This window comes from Protopterus annectens, chromosome 9.part0, assembly GCF_019279795.1.
Source record: "Protopterus annectens isolate FY-2018-M chromosome 9.part0, PAN1.0, whole genome shotgun sequence".
NCBI classification, from domain to species: Eukaryota; Metazoa; Chordata; order Ceratodontiformes; family Protopteridae; genus Protopterus; species Protopterus annectens.
The window spans coordinates 645,218,014-645,237,201 of NC_056743.1; the positions used below are offsets into that span (position 1 = coordinate 645,218,014).

At 38.3% G+C, this 19,188-nt stretch overlaps 1 protein-coding gene across 1 annotated transcript in view; it reads left to right on the forward strand.

Annotated features, from left to right (window-relative positions):
* LOC122810558 overlaps window positions 1-19,188 on the forward strand; it is a 198,705-nt gene that overhangs the window by 141,761 nt on the left and 37,756 nt on the right. Inside the window, exon 4 of the mRNA XM_044082139.1 lies at window positions 1,108-1,264. Within this exon, the coding sequence (XP_043938074.1) occupies window positions 1,108-1,264 (157 nt within the window). The remainder of the gene's footprint in view (window positions 1-1,107; window positions 1,265-19,188) is intronic.

Below are 19,188 nucleotides of genomic sequence, written 5' to 3' on the forward strand. Positions count from 1 at the left end.
AAGTAACCAACTGGCCACTACCCCACTGAAACACACATTGCACTAAATCAAACCCACACAAGTTGGGGGGTTCACCCCCGTACCCCACAATGTAAGGGGCTGTATATACCAGCTCTGAGATCATACTATGGTGGGGAAAAGGGCAAAGTTGTGGTGTTCACCAATTGATTACTTACCCTGTAAAAAATTTCGATGTTCACTGATGTTCGTTTCAATGTATGGAGGCTGATGAATAAGTAGTTGATGAAAGTAGATTGTTGATGATCTAATATAGACCGCTATGCTTTCATGTAGAATGGAATTGTTGTATCCCTCTTGTCATCATGTACAGGCATATCACAAGGCTATAACTTAACCTTCAAGGAGTTCCCTCCACAATCTTGAGAAATTCCTTGAGCTTCAGTAGTTCACAGAAAAAAAAGTTGAATGGCATAAGGCCGAATGCTTTTCTCCATAAGAAATCATTGCTGAAATGATTTCCAAGTGTGCACCCACAAAGATTCATTTCTAGGGAGATTTATCCCTTCTTCGACTTGGTGTAACCTCAGGGCTGGTGTGTATAAGTTTGAGGGGTATTCAAATATTGTAAAATGAAAATTGCAAATGAACAAATGAAATTTCAGTAACAGATATAATGTTTCAAATCTGTCTCAAATAACTGCTTTACATTTTGCTTACACTTCTGAGAAGTGGTTGTTCTGTTACTGTGTGTAAGAGCAAAGTTTATTGTGTTAATCTCATTATTAAACATTAGATAAAAATGGAATACAGCTTATTGCATTATGATACACAGCATACACTTTTTCCATTTAGTTGTTGCTCTCCCTTCTTCAAACAATTTTTGTAATATCCCTTCACACTTAAGAAAGCATGAAATTGCTGTCATATTTTCATAGATATTGCTTAACTCAAGATGTGCCAGTCAGTCTTGCCTATGGGGCTCTAGAGTCAGTCTGTGATGACTAACTTTATAACTTTGTCATTCGTTGTACATATTGACTTGAGCTATAAATAAAAGTGGCATTGCTATTGTAGTCATATTATCCTCTTTAGTGGAATAATATTAACAGAAATATTTTCTGCTTCTTTATTTAACTGATTGTGCAGCAACTCCATCAACCACAGCTACAAATCATTCCAAAGAATCACATGGGAAAGACAAGACTGTATCAAGCTTGGTGGTGGTCATGGGACTTCTGGTGGGCCTCTTTGTTGTAGCTATCATTGCAGGAATATGGTATCATCGATCCAGACCTCTAACCAGGTACATTTTGCAAAGAGTTGTATGATGGGGCTATTTTCATGAATGTTACCATGTCATGATATCACTTAGTTTAGTTTCCTACTACAAGTGCAAAAAAGGTAAAACTCCCCCAAGAAAATACACAGATAAAATTATTATTCTAGAAAGGTATGATTATATGATGTGAGAGAGAGAAAAAAAATGCATGATCCCCATTAATGCTAAGTATCGTAAAAGGATAGTTCTGAAAGGAATATGACTGTACAAACTTTTAAACAAATGAGAAGGATGCTTATGGACTTGAAACACAATGAGTAAATACAGCCAAATAAAGACACGGGGAGACCTACCATGTTGTGAATGACAACTGTATAAATACAATTTCACTGATCACAGGTTACCAGATTTACAAATCTCAGAATGTATTTACATGCACTGACTCTGCAGCAAGACTGCAGTTGTAACAGCCATGATTTTATCCCTGCAGGATATTTTCCCTGCAGTTGTGCAGCTGTGGAATTAGTTTATAAATAGATGTGGGATGTAAAGTATAATACATGGGTGTTGCTGGAGTCTTCACCTGCAGTTAAAACAGGTTTGTTTTTTAAGAAGTTTCACTTTTCCGGTTTGATGTCATGAGACTTTTATCTTTGAGGCTATCACAGTGGACCTATGGACATAGATGTATTCAGTCCTTTTAAGATTCATTAATGTGTAATATAAATTTAATAACAAGAGACCTGACTTTAGAAAATATTTCTTGTTTTTTGCAGTAAAGTGACCATGTACAGAATGACACTATTCTTATTTGGCAAGATGCAGGTATTGTTCTATAAGAATGACCTTTGCAGATAAAAAGAATACCTAGCCCTTTACTTATAATTATAATATCTTCCTATGACACCATCACAAGCAGAAGATATGAAGTGCTACAAAGAAGAAAACAGATCAGTGATATCTAAGGGCATAGTTATTAATCTGATTACAAATGCCAAACCACAAAAAAGTTCAGAGATTCTAGAATGTTTTCCATAGTCATGCCTTGTTATGATTATTATTATTCAAATCTTAGAACTAGCCTATTTGCAGTAAAATATGGGAAGCATGTGCCACATGAAAGTTAAGTTAATGAAAATGTTAAGGTTTCCAAAGGGTCATCCATAGGAAGGTGTATCATGGAAGTGATGGGATGTATGAGGATTCCCTCCTCTATAGCTGACTGCATCTGTCCTTTGGTACTGGCTATTTATATGCCCTTTCCTTAGGTAGTGGAAGCACAGATGTGCACACGTTTCACCATGATAGAAGTCTACATGACCAATTCTTGTTGAAAATGTGATGGCTGTGGGGTACATAAGAAGACTGGGAAAAGAGTGAATGCCATGGTTTTTGGATCTGAACTGAATCTGGAGTGCACTTCAGTATGACACACAACTGAAGCCCTCCTTCACTTCCTACGCAAGAAGTTAATCATATCCCAAGTGAAATTTGAGACAGATAAAGATATTATTTTTTTACTGTCTTCAGAATATGCCCAATGGCTCCTACTTCTTACTTCATACCAGCTTATTCCTCCCTTGTTCAAGGTTACAGCCATGTTCACTTGACAGAGAAATTGTCCTGCAGATCATTTGTTTCCTGACTGGAGAGCCCAATCATCCCATTCATTCCCTTCAGAGAGGAGACTTAGAAAGTGGGGGGAGGGGGTCAGTCAGCTGATCCTGAAGACTTCCAACCTCATAACTAACTCCTTTACAATCTCCACTGTCAGTGCTTGCATAAAGGTATACAAGTCCAACAGCACACAACAACCTTTTGTTTATGTGGTGAACTGCTGAGCAGTGTGAGCTCATTAGGCCAGTGCCTGTGGGTGACGCACTTACCTTTCTCTAGGTATTGCCAGAGTGGCAAGCCAAACTTCCTCCTTCCAAGGATGGAAGAGATGAGGTCACCCACACACTCCCATTATCCCTTGCTCTGTCCCACCCCTCCGGTGTTTATGCTCCTAATCAAATAAGGGTTGTCTGTGTCATATTCAGGCCCTTCTATGCCATGGGGCAAGGCTTAAACTTTGTTGATGTTTACTAACAACTCTTAAGCCATTGGAAGCAGTGAGAAACTCAGGAACAGTTTAGAATGTTATGTGGTACTTTTAGTCTTTCTTTTTAGAGCACTCTTACCATTATCCGACCTATTACTATATAAGTAAGCACTAAGAAAACAGATTACTTTCAAAAATCAGTTTTCCAAGATCAGATGAAAGCCAATAACCTGTAAAAAATATATAAAGTTGTTGGGTTTTTCAAAGAAAATAACATAGCTTCTAAGCAGTGCTCGATGCTGCCTATATGGGATTTCTTTGAGACATGTAAAGAATGAACACGAGCCTACTACATAGACAGGCGATATACCATGTTAATAGTTATCTATTTTTAATATGTCTCCTGTTGATTTACAGGTACTGCATGAGCTCTGTATTTAAAACATTTTATCACATTCTCCAATAAGTATGCTGCTGTACTTATAATACAGAAGGAGACAAAAGACACGTCTTCAGTTTATGTTATAAATAAGGGGTTCATGAGTTTTGTCAGACAGACAAATCTGTGAAACAAAAAACATCCAAAAAGGAAATTTCAGTGAACAGTATTTTAACTTTTTTGCATGGGGGCCCTGCCCCACCTGCATCTCCCTGTATGTGGTTGGGCGTGGGAGACCCCAACACCCCCTAAATTACATATATATATATATATATATATATATATATATATATATATATATATATATATATATATATATATATTCACACTAACTCTGCAGTTACATAACAGTGGAGAAAGCGTAATACTGTTTCAGAGATGAAACCATTGCGCTGTTGTCAATTGGACAAACAGCACTAACGAAAAACAAATGTTCCCTAAATAAGCAACTCATATTATATTGCTTAATGTTGACCTTCCACATATTAGACTTTTATAGTAATATCACATATACCAGAAGACCCGTAATATAATAAAATTAATCAAATGATGTGTGAGACAAGGAGACTGCAACTTCCCAAAACTGTCATACCAGTGCCTGTGTACATGGATGAACTAAGGCATTCGTTGACTTACCAGACAAACTATACTGTTACAGATAGGCCTTTGCAGCTATCCATCCACTTTGTTATTGTATTGTCATTTTCCGATATCTGTTCAAAGTTGTCCTGTATGGTTGTGTTGACTTACAGGCCACCACTTTTCCAGGTAGTTATTGCAGGGGCCAACATCTTCTACATAAAAGGTTTCCTTAAACTTGAATGAAATATTTCAGCATTCATTTGTCGGCTAGACCCCCCCCCCCCCCCCATCAGTCCTCTGTTAATACAATGAGAATGTTATGCCCTTTTCACTTCCTTCATCCCTCCAAGGTTTATAAAACTAGTACCCTTCTTCTTGTCCTACTGCTTCATCCATTAGACTGTCTTAAATCCCTGTTTCAGACACTCACCACCAAAATAATGTCCTTTGGCTTGGCTTGGATTATATTTCAGTGGGATTTAATTCTAAAACATTGGAGACATTTTTTAAAAAGGCTTTTCCTTCATTATTAAGACATTGGTCTGGTTTCATTACAGACCAGAATCTGTGATCCTGAGGTCCAGGCAAGTGACATAATGCTGTGATGTTCCATTTCCTGGCAAATGTGGGATATTAGCTTGTACTCACTAATTTAAAATTTAGCAAGGCCAACAGAAAGACAGTCTAACCACTAGCCAATTAACTTTCTCTAACTGGGTACAGTGGTGTTCTCTATCAGATTAATGTTATGTATAGAAGATTACTGTTAGTAGAAAGTGTGTACAAACCACTGATAAAACATTCTCAAATGTGGGTATGGTCAGATTAAGACCCAAAGCTTATCTGACTGCAGGAGTGAGTAAACTGGATGCTTTTTAGATTATCTTAGATTAGTTTAGGCTGATTAAAGACACAATTTGTAGTTACCTCAACATGATGCTTCAGTATCAAGACTCCTTTAGCAAGATGTCCAAGTCCTTGTCTCATTTTATGTATTCAATACCATCATAAAAGGCATCACAGATGCAGATAGGTCTTATACAATTAAGCATAACAATTTTATTACCCTGGAATCCAAATAAATATTTAACACCTTTGCCAAAGCCTCTCCAATTGCTTTGAACAGCTCTTTAAGCATGCTGGTAGATAAATGCACATCACAATGCTATGCAAAGCCTTTCCAAGTACTTCAGAGAGCTCCTTAAGCACATTGGGTGGGAACCCATCAGGATGCTCTTTCTTGTTGGCCTTCAAAGACACAAGTAGCAGGAAGAGTAAATGATAGAAAGAAATATTTAACCATGAAAAGGAGGAGCAAGCCTTGAAACAGTTACCAAAAAAGGAAGATGGCGATAATAGGAATGATATGAATCAGCAAAAACACAGAAGATATACTGAAGGGGAAAGCAATACAATGGTTATGATATAAGGAAGAGAGAATTACAAAAAGGTAAGGAATGCTTACACAACAGGAGGGAAATATATCATTTGAGGATAAGTAAAGGGAAGGATCAAGGATATATGGGATTATTGAAGTGTTGGCATGAAAGTAAGTAAGGTGATACATTGTATCACAGGCAGAGATGGAAAATGAGGAAACAGATGTAAATAAAGTAATTAATTTGCAAGGAAATGATCTGATGAGTAATAGTATGACGGTGGTAATATCAAAATATATTCTTATATTTTGCACCAGGTGTTGGTAGTGATTACTGTAGCAGAATAATAGCAAAATCTAGGAAGCAAAGAGTCAGATGATACAATAATACAGTAAATGAAGGGTTTGGAAGAGACAACAAAAATTGGAAAAATTTCTAGGAGGAAGCCAAATTATTTACCCATGACAGGGCGCATATCAGGGAATTAAAAAAAGAAAGAAAGAACAATTTTTGATAAGAAGTTAGAACATTTACTGCAGAAGAGACAATAAAAATTGGTCAGGTGAGAAGAAAAGAATATGGTCAGGTTAAAACTCAGTGGTGGCAGTTTTAGTAGGAAAAACAGGCAGATATGTGGTCACCAGTGGAACCGTAGGCAGAATCCAGGTTTGGAGAGGTATTAGGGAAGAGTGCCAAAGAAGAAATTATTTGGGTGGTAGAACAAGGAAAGGCTTTAGCACAGATGAAAGCTATGAGGTGACTTCATGACTGTACTATGAAATGTACACTTCCATGTACATGCAGATCGTGGTAACTTTTTGATATTCAGCAAGGGCCCTAAAATGGTGATGTATGGTGCTATAGCATGAAGTTGTACAGTACCGTGTAGGGCTGGTGCTATGCCCATACTGAATGATAATGATGCAGTCCACTGGAGAGGCATATGCTAATTACCTAAGTGGTCTCCCTCCCAGAACCACCTCCAGGAAGGCATCTACACAGTCTACATACAGAATGATTTAAAAAATTACTTGGCTTTATAGATCAAAGGTTCAGCCCACTACACCGCAGTAGTGAACATGGCTACAAGGTCATGTTCAACTACCTAACATGACTGTGGTGTGGGGATCAGGGTGGGGTGGCGGAAAGCCACTTGACACCAGGGGTAACTCAACAGTTAAGTGTCATGATGGCACTAACCATCAGCATAGGGATGGGGGGGGGGATCACTAGACTCCAGGGCTAAGTCAACAATGCTGTCTCCACCAGGAGCATGCCTCTATACTGTGAATCTCATTACCTCATTTCTGCATCTGTGTGCTATGGCAGCACATGTTCCACAGGTACATGCTCCACAACAGTAAGTGTTTCCCCTAGGTGTCATTCGAATAGCAGGCCAGAGCCACCTCACCTACCCACCCACCCCCAGGTTGGACAAGCCAACTGCAGCTGCTCATTACTTTCCTCCCCTGCTAGTCCATCAGATGGCTGAGCCACTAATCGAGCTGAGGTCACTTGGGCATAGTCAGGGCTTTACCTATGTCACTGGGGCTGGCTTAAGAAAATGCTACTGTTACTGGGAATTTTAATATTTTAGCTGTAGGCTAGAATGTATGCACAGCTGGTATAAGGAGAAAAAAAGGAAGCAGTAGATGTTATAGGAAAAGTAAGGTTGGAAAAGAGTCACATTCAATCAGAAATAAGATTATCATAAATGCCATATTAAGCAATGAAAAGGAATTATCAGAATGTTAAGGAACTACCAGGGAGCAGAAACTGTGCATATCAAAGTGGTAAGGTGTCTGACAAAAGGAAACATAGAATCAACATGGTAAGGGTGGGCAGCATGCAATACCAGTGCACTGATTATCAGCTGATACCTAGTGTGGCTAGTTAATTATAAATCAGTCAGGGTGGAGCTTTTGAAGGCATTAAAAGGCACATCTCAACTCATGCCTTTGTTTATTCCCTAATGCACACCTGATACAGCACAAGTAGCTGTATGCATCTTGAATCTTTCCTGTGGTAAATTCTACATGGGTCTTTGAAATGGAATCATACCTCTCAACCTCTTAGTGCAAAACAATCTGGATAAAGCATGGCAGAATGGGGGGACAAAGGCTCAAAAACAGGGGCAGATTTTAAATACTGCTCTTCTAAACTTAGAAAGTTGCTAGAATAACAGTATTTGTCTTACAATGCATTTCACTGAAGGATATAAAGTCTGAAACACAAATGTGCATCATTATTCAGTGACTTCCCTCCTCAGATCATCACAATGATTTGGCAGAAAATCACAAATTTTGCAAGGAACAGATAAAAAAATATGAGGCAAAAATCTGTACATTTGAGGGGTATGAATGAATGGAATGCAATGTTGTGAGTAGTGAATTAATGATTTATGTCAGTCGGACACAGCAGGTACTCCTGGGAAAAATGCTTTACAGTGTAAAGCCAATGTGAAAAAGGAACAATGGTTAGTTACACATGACTTCCATTACTGTACCATTACAAAAGGCAAAAATGGCCATAAGTACTGGTACTGTATAAAGAAAGTGAGAAGCAAATGCCACAACAGTGCCTTCACCTCTGATGGAGGTGATGAAAGGTTAACTAGAGTCACAATGTCTTCCCTGATACTTGTACCAGCTGGAGTAAAGTCCACTAATATAAGTTAATAGCTGCAGAGGTCATTCATGACACAATAGGTTTCCCAGTGTTTGCTCAAAGAGATGTTAAATCAATATATATTAAGATGATACCGCCTACAGCTGACAGCTATGAGACCGAAAGACTTAATACTGTGTTCCTTGTCATCTGAGACTTGTCCCTCAAAGTCTGCATTTGTAGTAAAGACCATCAGCTTCCCAGAGGATGACATATTTGTGATGATGACCAAGGCAAATCTTAGATGATCTCCTGTGTAGATAAGGGATGGCACCTTTCCATCCTGTGGTGGTATATGTAAATAGCTATACTCCATCTATGTATGTGGGTCAGGAACACAAGCAACAGCAGCAGAGTTTTGTTTCTTTAAGCATGAAGAGTTACATGTGACCATTATGAAGATCCTGAATATTGCAGAAATCCATGATATTCATCAGATTTTAAGAGACTAGGAATCAAAGTTGTACAAAGGTGCTTTGGGCATCCCAACTAAAGGAATGCTGGTTCCATTTCAGTAGGATATTTTGACAGCAGAGTCAAAAGAGAGGATTAATACACCTATACAGCTCATCATCTGAGCTCTAACGTGTCATGAAATGTTTCCATCTTGACCTTTCTGTAACCTGAGGACAGCTCTTGCATTAGTGCAACTGTAGGACTCAATATTCTTGAAAGTTGATGAATTTTTGCAATATACTGATGTTTACTACATGCATGGCAAGTTGCAGTGATATGGCAAATAGTGATCCAAGGTTCAATTAGACCCGCCATGAGCTTTGCCAGTGTAATGAAACTCATTTGTCTACTATGCAAAACAAAGTTTAAACCTGGCATAGGACAAAGCAGTATTTAAGAGAGATACACTAATTCCTGAAACATTAGCAGGACCATGTTGATACTCTCTGTAAAGTTATTCTTCATTACTGTCAACATTTCCACCCCCAAAAAAAGAAAATTCACTGTCCTCTGGAAAAAGCAGCTGGGAACAGTCATGAGCAGTAAGAACCCATACAGCCTCGTGGACTTTCTCAGGGCTATTGCCAACAGCATGCCCCTCTGATGCTGTATGTATTAAGCAGTACCACATAAATGCCCCGTCCCCAGCACACTGTGTTCTCATCAAGGGCACTGCTCACTAATGGCAGACAGCTAGACTGCAAGTTTCTCGGGTGACAGCAAGGCAGGAGGTCAGTAAAGCATGGATGGTGAACTAGACCTCAGCAAGTTGGGTAGTATTAAGCCAGCATTCTTCCAGTAGGAAATATGAAATGGGCTCAAACATAAAAAAAGCTTAAAGAAAACAGGAAGAAACATACAGTTCAGTAATCTGTTGATGATAAAAGTGCTATTATGAAAAAGGGAAGGGAGATAAAACCACAAAGAATGAGAGACAAAGTAAAGAAACAATAGGAAAGTTTGAGTCAATTGGAAATAAAGTCACCTGAACAATTTTAGAAGCAAAATAGAATAGCATTAACTGCTGGTAAAAGTGGATAGAGAAAAGCAGACAGTTTTTAAAGCAAGATAGGAGAGATAAAAGAAAATAAAAAGAAAAAGGCACTTAAGTAAAGGATGATAAGGAGATAATAGATGTAAGCAGAGGCACTAAATGAATTATTTATTCGTCTTTAAGGTGAAAAGCTGTAGAGTGGCAGCATTTGAGGGTAATAAGTGATGGAAGGAGGCAGATGGAATAATGGAGAAGTGACCTTAAACAAGGAGATGACATATTGGTGAAGCTCAGGATGGACATGACATATAAAGTAGACAGGACTACTTCAGTAGTACTAAATGTGTTGTCTGTGAGGCTGGAGTGTGAAATAATAGTTAAATATTTGAACTGCTCTTTGGAGATGGGGTTGATATACACAGATTAGAGAAAAGCAACAGTGGTACCATAAATACAAATTATAAACTGGTGAACCCCATTGCAAGTGTGCAGAAGATTCTCGGAAAATGTCCTAAAGTGAACATCAGTCAAAGTAAATACTTTGGTGATCTTAAAACAACATTCAGTTCTGCTGAATCTTGATAACTGCTAATCTCCCATCTTAGTTTCTACTACTGTACACATTCATTTATCAATCACCCTCTCCAGTACATTCATGCAGTGTGACAGGAGTTTGATACTTCTACACTGCCCAGAGTTATGAGTTCCCTTTGTTTTTGTTCACTGGCACTAGAATGCTTATTCCCCAGTCATCTAGGATATGCCTTTCTCTCCATACTGATGTGGATACCCTCTGGAGCCACCTCTCCCCTATCTCAAACAACATCTTTATCATATCTGATGTGACCTGATCTCAGCCTGCTGCTTTCCTTGACTTCATTTTCCTTAGTGCTGCTCTTACACCGTCTAGGGTGGGTTCCTCATTTTTATATGATAGGCTGTGCTTGGGGCAGTACAGCTTCTGTGGGATTTTCTTCATTCAGAAGCTGCTCTGAGTACTTCCAGCAGCTTCTGAATGAAGAATTTCCAAGAAAAAAATATAGCAAAATAATAATTAGTGAATTATGCAATGTGTGCTAAGGTAAATAAGAAATAACCTGAGAACTGAAAATAAGAAATCATAACTTCTAAGGAATATTCAGAATGGACTCTTCCTGTGATACCTATTGTGATGCCCCTGCACTGGCCCAGTACTCAAGGAGCTTCAATCCTCACCACTGGCAACAGTGAGGGATGTACACATTGGGAGGATGACAAGTACACACACAGCAAACTACAATTTCCCTTAAGAGTGCACAGAGGATACAGTCAGTCTGGGGTTGGTTCTGTCTCTTTCTCCAGATCCCCAATAAGTCTCCCCACTGGCACAGGTATAAGGGTAAGATCTCAGCCAAGTGGTCAAGCCAAAACTTTCAGCACCCTCTCTGTCCAACCAGTGGTTCTTGCCCCTGCCCAAGTAGCTGACACATACACACACACACACACACACACACACACACACACACACACACACACACACACAGACAGACATTCCTGGGGAAGGCTGGCACAGGTTTACTATCTATGCCCCCTTCTGCCCAGACTATAAGGTAGTTATCACTGCCACCAACCACTACTTATCAGCTACTCCAAGGCCCTTACAAAGGGTGTCCAAACCTACTGTGTGATGTTACTATTAATCAAATCGTAAGTGTGACCAAGAGCAAGGCTATTGGAGTGGCCTATACAGTGTCACCAAATACATATGCAAGTACGCTAAGAGCTTAAATATCTCTAAACAATCCAGACACAATTAAAAGGTTTAAAATATATTGAATAATAAATACTAAAAGAACAAGACAATACTCAAAAGACACAATAATTACAGAGTTCAGAATCACAGGAAATATTTTAAAATAACATTGCAGGACAGTCTCAAATAAATACAGAAAACATCTAAACTAATATTTACTATATTCCTAAGTATAGCTAAAAGAACTTACTTTTCTCTAGTTACTTAGTATTAGCAAGGCCTGATGCAGAAGTGCGGAATGGATGTTTCTAGGTGCAAGACAAGATACAAAATTGCCCAGTCTTTCTCTGAGAGAGTTCTTAAATTACTATCAAACATTACTGCTGGGTCAGCTTTGGATGACATCACTCTGTCACCTGCCTTCAGTTCCTAGGCTAACAGATACTAACAGAATTTTTAACATCTCTGTGTGAGGAATACATATCTCTCAGAAGTGTGCAACTGCTAGAAAGTCATAGAGCAATAAACAACTTTACATTTTAAACATAGCAATTACTGTTCTCCAGGACAACAGAAAAAACTTCTAGCTCTAGACATCATGTCTCCTTGCTGCATTAACTAACTTTTACAGCACATAGTAAAACACTTTTAATTTCAATTTATTTTCTTGAAGTTTTTCAAGTTCTAGCTTCTACTATTAAATCATACATTTGCACAGGTATATAGTTTACATGGATATAAAAAGTTTACACACCCCTGTTAAAATGCCAGGTTTTGGGGATATAAAAAATTAAGACCACAATAAATAATTTCAAAACTTTTCCCACCTTTAATATGAACTATAACCTGTACAATTTGATTGAAAAAAAAAACAAATCTGTTAGGGGAAAAATATAAAAAAACATACAATACACTGGTTGCATAAGTGTGCACACCTGTAAACTAATACTTTGTTGTGTGTGTATACCCTTAAACTAATATTTTGTTGAAGCACTTTTTGATTTAATTACAGCAATCAGTCTTCTTGGGTAGGAGACTATCAGCATGGCACATCTTGACTTGACAATATTTGCCCACTCTTCCTTGTAAAAGCACTCCAAATCTGTCAGATTGTGAGGGCATCTCTTGTGCACAGCCCTCTTCAGGTTACCCCACAGATTTTCTATTGGCTTTAGGTCTGGGCTCTGGCTGGGCCATTGCAAAACTTTAATTTTCATCTGGTGAAGCCATTTTTTTATTGATTTGGATGTATGCTTGGGGTCATTGTCATGTTGAAAGGTGAAACTCCTCTTCATCTTCAGCTTTCTAGCAGATGCCTGAAGATTTTGGGCCAAAAGTGACTGATATTTGGAACTGTTCATAATTCCGTCCACCTTGACTAAAGTCCCAGTTCCAGCTGAACAAAAGCAATCCCAAAGCACAATACTGCCACCACCATACTTCACCGTGGGGATGGTGATCTTTTGGTGATGCGAGGTGTTGTTTTTGCACCAACCATACATTTTGGTATTGTGGCCAAAAAGTTCAACCTTAGTCTCATCAGACCATAACACATTTTCCCACATGCTTTTGGGAGACTTGATGTATTGTTTTGCAAATTTTAGCCAGGCCTGGATGTTTTTCTGTGTAAGAAAAGGCTTCCGTCTTGCAACCCTACCCATAGTCCAGACATATGGCAAATACGGGAGATTGTTGTCACATGTAGCACACACAACCAGTACTTGCCAGAAATTCCTGCAACTCCTTCAGTGTTGCTGGAGATCTCTTGGCAGCCTCCCTGACCAGTTTTTGTCAAGTCTTTTCATCAATTTTGGAGGGACGTCCAATTCTTTGCAACATCACTGTTATCCCATATTTTCTCCATGGTATATCCAATGCTGTGAAAATTTTTTGCACCCTTCTCCTGACTGATACCTTTCAACAATGAGATCCCTTTGGTGCTTTGTAAGCTCTCTGTGAACCATGGCTTTTGCTGTAGCAGGCTACTGAGTAAATGTCAGGAAAATCCTACTAGGGCAGCTGAACTTTATTTGGGGTTAATTAGAGTCTCTTTATTTGATGGCAGGTGTGTAGCCAAGAAGACTGAATGCTGTAATTAAATCAAAAGGTGCTTCAACAAAGTATTAGTTTAAGGGTGTGCACATACAACAAAGTATTAGTTTAAGGGTCTGCACACTTATGTAACCAGCGTATTGTACATTTTTTATTTTTTATATGTTTCCCCTAACAGATTTGTTTGTTTTTCAATCGAATTGTACAGGTTATTGGTAACATTAAAGTTGAGAAAAGTTTTGAAATGAATTACTGTGGTGTAATTTTTTTATATCACAAAAACCTGGCATTTTAACAGGGGTGTGGAAACTTTTTATATCCACTGTATATATATTTCTGTTCTTTTCCAGTAGGATACACTGTGGTTACATTCTTGAAGCTCAGTATTGTACAAACCATGTTCAACACACACTTCTGCATCAGTAGTTTAATATACACATAACATATAGATCTCTTACAATTGTAAGACAAGCATACTAATCCTATTAATATTCACAAATGACATGATTATTTACAAAATTCCAGATAGGTGGGCTGGCAGTGTCATACCTTTATTGAAACTGGATGGAACTATTTATATGAATATTATAACTTAACTGTTAACCATGTTTCTGTTTTGTTATAGTTCCTCATACCTCAAATGAAAGAAGATTTTTTGTCAGGGGACAAGACATTTTCAAAATTTAATATGAACCATACTTATCAAAAATGGTTGTACATAATCAATTTTGTTTATTATTTTAAAATCAAATAAAAAGTTAAAAAAATGGTTGTGTATAATCAGTCCAAGAAGTACTTGACCATAAAGACTCATACAGTAGCATTTATGTATAGCTGTTTTCCTTTTGAAGCATTATTTGTTTATTCTGTACTTTTCAGAATACCGCAACATTAATTACAAGTGTTACATGCTTGATGATACCTTAGTCATTAGGGCTACATTAGATGAAAATTTGTGAAGCTTAAGAGTGCTGAAAAGAATGAAGGATGTAAGTCTTATGACAAACTTTTTTTCTAACAAAAGTACAGTACTTGGGATATATAATAGATGTACATGGTTTACATCTTGCATTACTTGAGACATATAATAGATGTACATGGTATAATATTGTTGTTGCTGTTGTTGTTGTTGTTGTTGTGTCTTTCGGCTTTTCCTGGTTAGGGGTCACCACAGCGGAACTCCAGTCCGTTAATGATTGGCAGTAGATTTTTATGTGCCGAGTTGCCGGCCCTGATGCACAACCTTCAACGAAGGTACACCCATTCACGCATGTCTCCACAGTGAAGACGCTCTACCTGAGAATCGACCATGACATCGTCTTACTGTGAGGCAACAATGCTACCGCAGCACCACATAAAATAAAAACGAAGCACTGGTACTATGCCATAAATAACTTTGATAAATTCATGATGTAATATATTCACAATAAAAAAACATTAAGTGCCTTCGTCCATCAGCTGGACTTCATAATGAAGAAACCAAGAAAAATATAAACCACGAGTGGTTCACTCGTGCTCACACTTTTACATTTACTCGTGCCCACTCGTGCTCGGACTTCTTCAGACTCTAATAAAATCACATTAAAAGATTGAATAAATACTCGTACAAGCAGTCCTTCCTAAAATGTCATTGGATAACACGTTGATTCATTAATACAAAACAAGAATTCTTAAAGTAACTCTAAAAAATCAGACTGTACCATAATTGGCTCCGAACATAAAAGAAACGCACCACAGATGATCATAATTACGCACCACAGATGATCATAATTATATATTTAAAGCAAAATTAATTTTCATTAAATGTATACAAAGAGTTGTAAAAATTACAGAAATAAGGAGGATTTTAGATGCAACACACATCCTATAGATACCATCTCATTCAAGGCATGGCCATTCATGGAATCTAATTTAAGTTGCCATCTAAGCTCCTTCCATTCTAGCATGTCTTTTCAAAGGCCCCCACGGGCTATGTCCTCAATGTTGTCTAACATGTAAAACTTGAAGGAATGTGTGACATTGTTATTAATGTGCTTATATAGGGGACTGTTCAAGTTTTTCCTCCCAATATCATACATATTTTGGCATATTTTCATCTTCAGGGATTTTACCTGTATAAAAACGTGGGCAAGTTTGGCATTAAGCCACATAACTACCCTAGTGCTGCAACATTTCAGTTTCAAGAAACCTTTCCTGTAGTTCACTTTGTCAAACAATGAACCTTCCACAATGTGTCTATATTTATTACACCAGCCATATTTTTTCATCTGCCCATGTTCAAACCTCCAGCTCACCCTCTCAATAAGAGATTTAAAAGAAATGTCCTTTTCATACACAAAAGCAGGGGATGAGCCCAAGATGTCAAATTGCTCACTCCCTATTTTAAACACATTCCAGTTTTTCGGGATCACGGAATTGATTTCTTTAGCATCCATGTTGTATGATAAAATTGTTGCCTCCCATAACCATTCATAGACCTGGGGGATTTGTCCCTACCAAAAGCAAATGCCCCTTTCTCCAAAATGAGCACTAACACAGATTGTTCACATTTTAAAATCACATTCCCCATAATACCATGAACAAAGCCAGTGGGATAGCCACATTTTTCTAACATAGTTTTTTTACTTAGTAGTCTCCTGTAGGAAGACCTCATGTTGTGAAATCATGTGTGCAAGTGTAACCATTTGGCCTTTAATTATGGGTCTTTTTTGGTGTACAGGATGCCAGCTGTTAAAATTCAGTAATGAATTTAAATATGTAAGCTTCCTGCAAATGTTAGACTCAAAATGCTGCATTGATCTATCTTTGGAAATAGTGACATCTCAGTAGTTAATAAGATCCAAAGAAGTACTGATAGTGAATTTCAAAAAAGAAGTGGTGCTGTTTAAATAACAGAAGAATCTTTCAAGACACTCAAGGACACCTTTCCAAAAAATAATAATATTGTCAAGGTAATGCCCATAAAGGGAACACTTGGAAAAAAGGGGAGCCAAGAGGATACCTGAATCCCACTCAGCCATAACTAAGTTGGCAAGGTTCAGGGCACATGCAGCCCACATGGCCACACCAGTACTTTGCTTGCATGTACCGTGGCCATGAGGACAAGAACAGGAAATGACATTGCTAAAGTTGAGCACTTTGTTAATATGCTTGCTGATTAGTGTATAAAGAATGTTAACCTTTTCCTGTGATACTTCACAAAGGCATAGCTAGGGTGGTATGAAGGGGGCAGTCTCCCTTGGCACAAAGTACTAAGGTCATGATCAGTAGATCCCATTGAGTCTTCAGTGTAATGCCATTATTGCATTTGCAGTCGGGAATGGAACTCTGTAGCACTCTGTGTATGGCATAAACTGTAGCAGCTACTTGCTAAAAATGTAGCAAGCATTTTGCACTTCAGCTTAAAGTTGAGGGGGTAGCCAAACTGGAGATGGCACCAGGCCCAAGAATAGCTAATCACCCCTCTGATACTGCACATTACTGTGCAGAAGCCTGCTTTCACAGAGAATACCTGATAGCGGTGAGAAACACTCAGACCTTATGTCACCTCCTGAGGAAACATATTCCCAAACAAACAAGGATGGAGTAACCACTGGTTCTGGAATCCAAAAATGTCTTAATTACCAATTAAGTCATGAAAGGAAACCTACTCTGTATTTGATTTCAGTAAGAGTCAACGACTTGGCAATACTGCTGTGCACCTATGGGTATAAGGTGGTTTACCAGGTTTGTAAACAAAAAGGCCCCACCAAAAAAAAAAAATACAAGGCCCTGAAACAGGCTTTTGTATTAAACTGCCACATTCTGCTTCTGGAGTCAGAAATCAACAAGCAGGGATAAATGAGAGTTGTTTAAGACCTGCATCTTTTATAGTCATTATACTTAATTGCTCTTCTGTATGAGAATATGTGGATCATAGAAGGACTAGATTCACAGAGGTTGCACTATGCCATGACCCTGAAAAAGAGATGGAGAATTCCCATGCATCTTTTATGGCATATTTCAGATATGTCTATGCAAGTTTATTTATTTATTTATTTTACATTTGTTGACCGGGATAGTCCAACTGGATATATGTCCATTTTCAGTGGAGGCCCGGGGGGAAAAGCTCCAAGGAGACAATTTGCAGACATACAGATAATTCAAGGATACATATTTTCAACTAGGCCCATTAGGTATGTAGTTGGGCACACATAAAGGAATTAAGCATCAGCGAGGTACAGTTGACAATAAGTCTGTCAATAACAATACATAGTGCAGAATAACACAGATATGTCATCATTCTTCAGTTGTGGTATACAATTTTATGAGGATAAAACAAGAGGTATTTGTTAAGCCAAGAATTACAATAGTATAGATGTGGTACAAGTATTAGTCTGGTGAGGAACAGGGACATAGCCATTTTATGCTGAGGTAAGATTTGAGAGTTATTTTAAATTTAGAAAGGGATGCTTCTAGGGTTAAGGATGTAGGCAGAGAATTCCAGATTTTGGCTATATAAGAAGAATATAGGGAGTCACCAGCATGTTTGTGAGAGCTGGTAACTGCTAACAGTAATGTACTTGTGGAGCTGAGTTGCCTAGGACAGGAATACTGCTGGATTATGTTTCTTAATGAAGGTGTTGTGCTTGGATGATTGAGTAGCTTGTGTGTGATAACCAGCTGGTTATAGGTTAGTAGGTTTGGTAGTTCAAGCCAACCCAATTGCTTTAGGTTTTGGCAGTGATGAGTTCAAAAGGAGCTGTTATTGGCAAATTTGGCTATCTGATTATAGCAGGAGGTCAATTTATTGATTTCTGTTTTGGATAGGTTGGTCAAGATTGGTGATGCGTACAGTAGAGTTGAGGGAAGGTGTGCTTGTGCTATTGTAGTTCTAGCATTCTAACTTTTTGTTAGTTTTTTTATGGCCAGATTAATGTGTACATCAAATTTGAGCTTGTTATCAATAGTGATACCTAGAAGTTTTGTCTGGTAGTCAGGTGAAATAGGGGTCCCGTTTATTGAGTGGATAGTAAAGGAGGAGGTGGGGGCAGTAGTGATTGAGGGATGAAATATGAGGAGCTTAGTTTTTTTGGGGTTGAGTATCAAGGCACTCTAGGTAAGCCAGTTTTCGACTGAGTGAAAATTTTCCTGTTTTTTTTTTGCAGAGCTGCTAAGGTAGTGGCGCTGCATATTATAGTAGAGTCGTGTGCGTATTGGATAAGGTTTGAACTATTTACAGCTGAGTGGAGATTCTTAGTAAAAATTAAGAACAGTAGGCGGCCCAGTATAGTTCCCTGAAGTACACTAAGTGTCACAGGTAAGAGTGGAGACAAGTTATTGTTCCATAGTACTGCCTGTTGTCTATTGCTGAGGTAGTTCTTAAACCAGGAGATTGCCAATTTATCTAGGCCTAAGATAGAAAGCTGGGAGATTAATTTTTCGTGATTAACCATGTCAAATGCCTTTAATAGGTCTAGGAAAAGGGCTGTAGAAAACTTACCATTATGTCTGTTGTGGTTAATGGTATCAGTAAATGCTAGCAGGGCAGTGGTTGTACTATGACCTGGACGGAACCCGTGTAGGGTTTGGGATATGAGTTCTTGATTAATAAGGTGGGTCAT